Source organism: Sphaeroforma arctica (genome assembly GCF_001186125.1).
Source record: "Sphaeroforma arctica JP610 unplaced genomic scaffold supercont1.1870, whole genome shotgun sequence".
NCBI classification, from domain to species: Eukaryota; class Ichthyosporea; order Ichthyophonida; genus Sphaeroforma; species Sphaeroforma arctica.
Genome location: NW_014038688.1, coordinates 7570 through 10613, shown reverse-complemented (window position 1 = coordinate 10613; position 3044 = coordinate 7570). Strand labels below are relative to the sequence as shown.

The 3044-nt window shown below is 42.9% G+C and overlaps 1 protein-coding gene across 1 annotated transcript; it reads right to left on the bottom strand.

The window, feature by feature from the left end:
- Nucleotides 1–237: 237 nt before the first annotated feature.
- SARC_11781 (hypothetical protein) lies at nt 238–2066 on the bottom strand (the record flags this gene model as incomplete). Its single annotated transcript, XM_014294128.1, has 1 exon — nt 238–2066. A coding segment is annotated over exon 1 (1439 nt), but the record flags the coding sequence as incomplete, so codon positions are not given.
- Nucleotides 2067–3044: the final 978 nt, after the last annotated feature.

Below are 3044 nucleotides of genomic sequence, written 5' to 3'. Positions count from 1 at the left end.
CGTGTTTGCAAGTTCCTGTATGGATATATACACATGTACATATGTGTAGGGAAATGAATGCTTATTCACACATACGAATGCATTAATTTTGACTTGCATATCTGTTCAGATATACATAGCAGTGCACATGATCGAGACTACTGATCCCAGGCCAACAGACACACATACGATGAATACAATCAAGCACAAACTTACGATTTTCTCTTTCAGCAATACTCCTACAGACAGATAACTTACACTGGTCCCTTTTTGGCGCGTGCATTGGTATCTGGGGCCTGTATGCGCTCAAAGGTCCGAAATTCTTCGCTAACTTCTGTGCTGTCATTCTCAGTCAAATCCGCAGTTGGCTGGAAGATGGGCAGCATCACACGTGTACCATCTCCCGTGACAGGATTAGTCAACCGCGTCGCTTGGTGTGCCTTGTCAACGGGAGTAGGCTCTATTTTTGGCATACCAGCACCTGTGGCATTCGGTGTGGACGTGCTGCGAGGCTCTCTTGGCCTCGTACCTGCAGTACGCTGCATCTCTTCGTTCTCTCTATTCGCTTCCCACTTGTTGGTGTCTTTCTTGTCATCTAGCGTGTTATAATAACTACTCGACTGTACTGTAGAACCAAGACCACCGTGCATATCAGTATATCTGTTCTGAAATGGGTTGCTTTTAATAACATTGCGCGCCCGTTGCTGTGGAGACATTGATCCGTCCAGATGCGCACCGCTGTGGCGATTCGGAAAGTCGTTTCCTCTAATGCCCGTAAAGCTGTCTTTGTCATTATAACTCACATTTGTATCTCGCCTGCCCTCGCCCATGCCGTCTCCATACGATACGGCATGCGAGCGTTGTGTCCCGAAAGGCCCCATGAACACAGATCTCTCATCCAAATCACGCACACACTCCATATTTTCATCCTCGCCATAAGGGTCGAAGTATGGATTCGTCCGCATATTCCTGTTCGCTCCGCCGCTGTTCGTGGGTTGCATGCTTGTGCCTGAGGAATGTTTGTATGCATGTGCACGTGTGCGTGGGCTCGTATTCATACGAAGGCCAACGCCTATACTTTGACCGCCAAATACATCGCTTACGGTGCTGCCTTGTGTGTTTCTTGGCACATTGCTATCTCTAGTATCTCCATTAAGACCGCTTATTCCGCCTGTATTATATAACGTATAGGTTTTGGATATGCCGACACTGGGCCTGACAAGTAAAGGCCCCTGATTTGACCCACTATTGACCCCCGGTACTTCCTCACATATATCCCCACACTCCCCATCATCGTCTACTTTCCCTGCTTTACCAGTTTCGTCTTTCAAGTCACTATTCATACCTTTAAAGCCACTATTATAACCATCCACACCCCAATTCTTCTCTATCTCCGAGATACTATTTTTAGCAGTCGTGCTGACACCTGCATTCGAGCCTGGGTTCCGCCACCTGCCTTTTCTTGTAACTGTACGCACCCCCTTATTCTCAGTACACTCGTCGCCAGGTGTGCTATTAACTAAGGTGTGTGCCGATTGATTAACAATATCAGGCGAGTTCTCATCGGACTCATCGGTATCTGTATGTGTCGATATCGAATCTCCATTGCCAGGGCGCGTATGATATGTTTGTGTACATAGAAGCACGGTGGGGCCGTCAACCTCGCAGAAGCTGCACAGCGCGAGTATGGCGTTCATATTTGCGGTACTAGAACCCTATTCCATACATGTATATATATAAAATGTACGTATATAAATCATATGTACACATGTGCATACTTGTGTGTATAGGTTTATCTCTTGTGGTGAGTTGTCACCCGAAAATTAGAGGTATCATAACTGTGGAAGCAGAACCTGCTAGCACACGCCACCGTAAGGGTTTCGCTCGCACAACATTCAAGTGCTCGGATTATGTTATAAACTCTTTACGCAACACGCATGCACACTCGAGTTGAATACTTATACTTATGTGCATCTATATAGCTATATACAAATAACACACCAAGTGACGCAAGACGCGATATACACATATATGCAACGGTACAAACACGGGAGGTTTAACCCAGCTTCTTTGTTCGAGCTATGCCCATTTCCCATTTCCCATTTCCCATTTCCCCCACAGTTTTTATATATATCTTTTTTATTTCGTCGAAGAAATTACGTGTGCGGTTTTGATTGGTTGTAGTTTTTGGATATAATCGCGCCAAAAATTGTTCTCGGGCGACATATCCAATCAAAACACTCTCAGTGTTTTGGAAAATAGACGAGTCGCTCTCACAGTCTCAACTCTCACTACACAGAGTATATGAATAAATATAAAAATTATAAATATATTATAGTCATCAATATCGAACTCGCTAAACGCAGTTGTGGGTGAGATCCACAATTGCACACCAAATACTGTGTCTGCATGCGATGGTTGTGTTAGGCGGATTGTATGTAGTGGCCTAGTTGACATGACCTCAACGTGCATAGCCACAAGTCACTGTAAGCGAACATTTAGGATATAGATATCAGTATATCAGTATACATGCGTATAACGAAACCTTACCTAGATTAATATAACTGCCACTCTGCCACCCGTCTGGTGGAGTCCCTATTGGCTGGTAGTAAGTGTTGTCGAACTATAAACCAGACGATTCCTTTTGCACACGCTACGAAATATATCACAAGCAAATAGTAAGCAGTGCTGTACTTCTACAGCTCTGCAACGACACGATTATGATTACTAGGTGCCTGGATAAGTGAACAAAGGAACAACAACGGCTATAAACCATGGAGAATCATGTAGTGTTCCTCATAGACACTGTTTTACCAGGTATGTTAACTGAACGTAATGTGCTCTATATCATGAATAAATCTCTTGATGAGCTCAGGACATGATAAATATATGACTCTGTATGAACTCGGTGAAACTCTAATTGTGATGGCAATATACATATATATTTAATATATTTGAATATATGTATATGTATATGTATATATATATATAGATATAGATATATATATATATATATATATATATATATATATATATATATAGTGTGTGTGTGTGTGTGTGTGTGT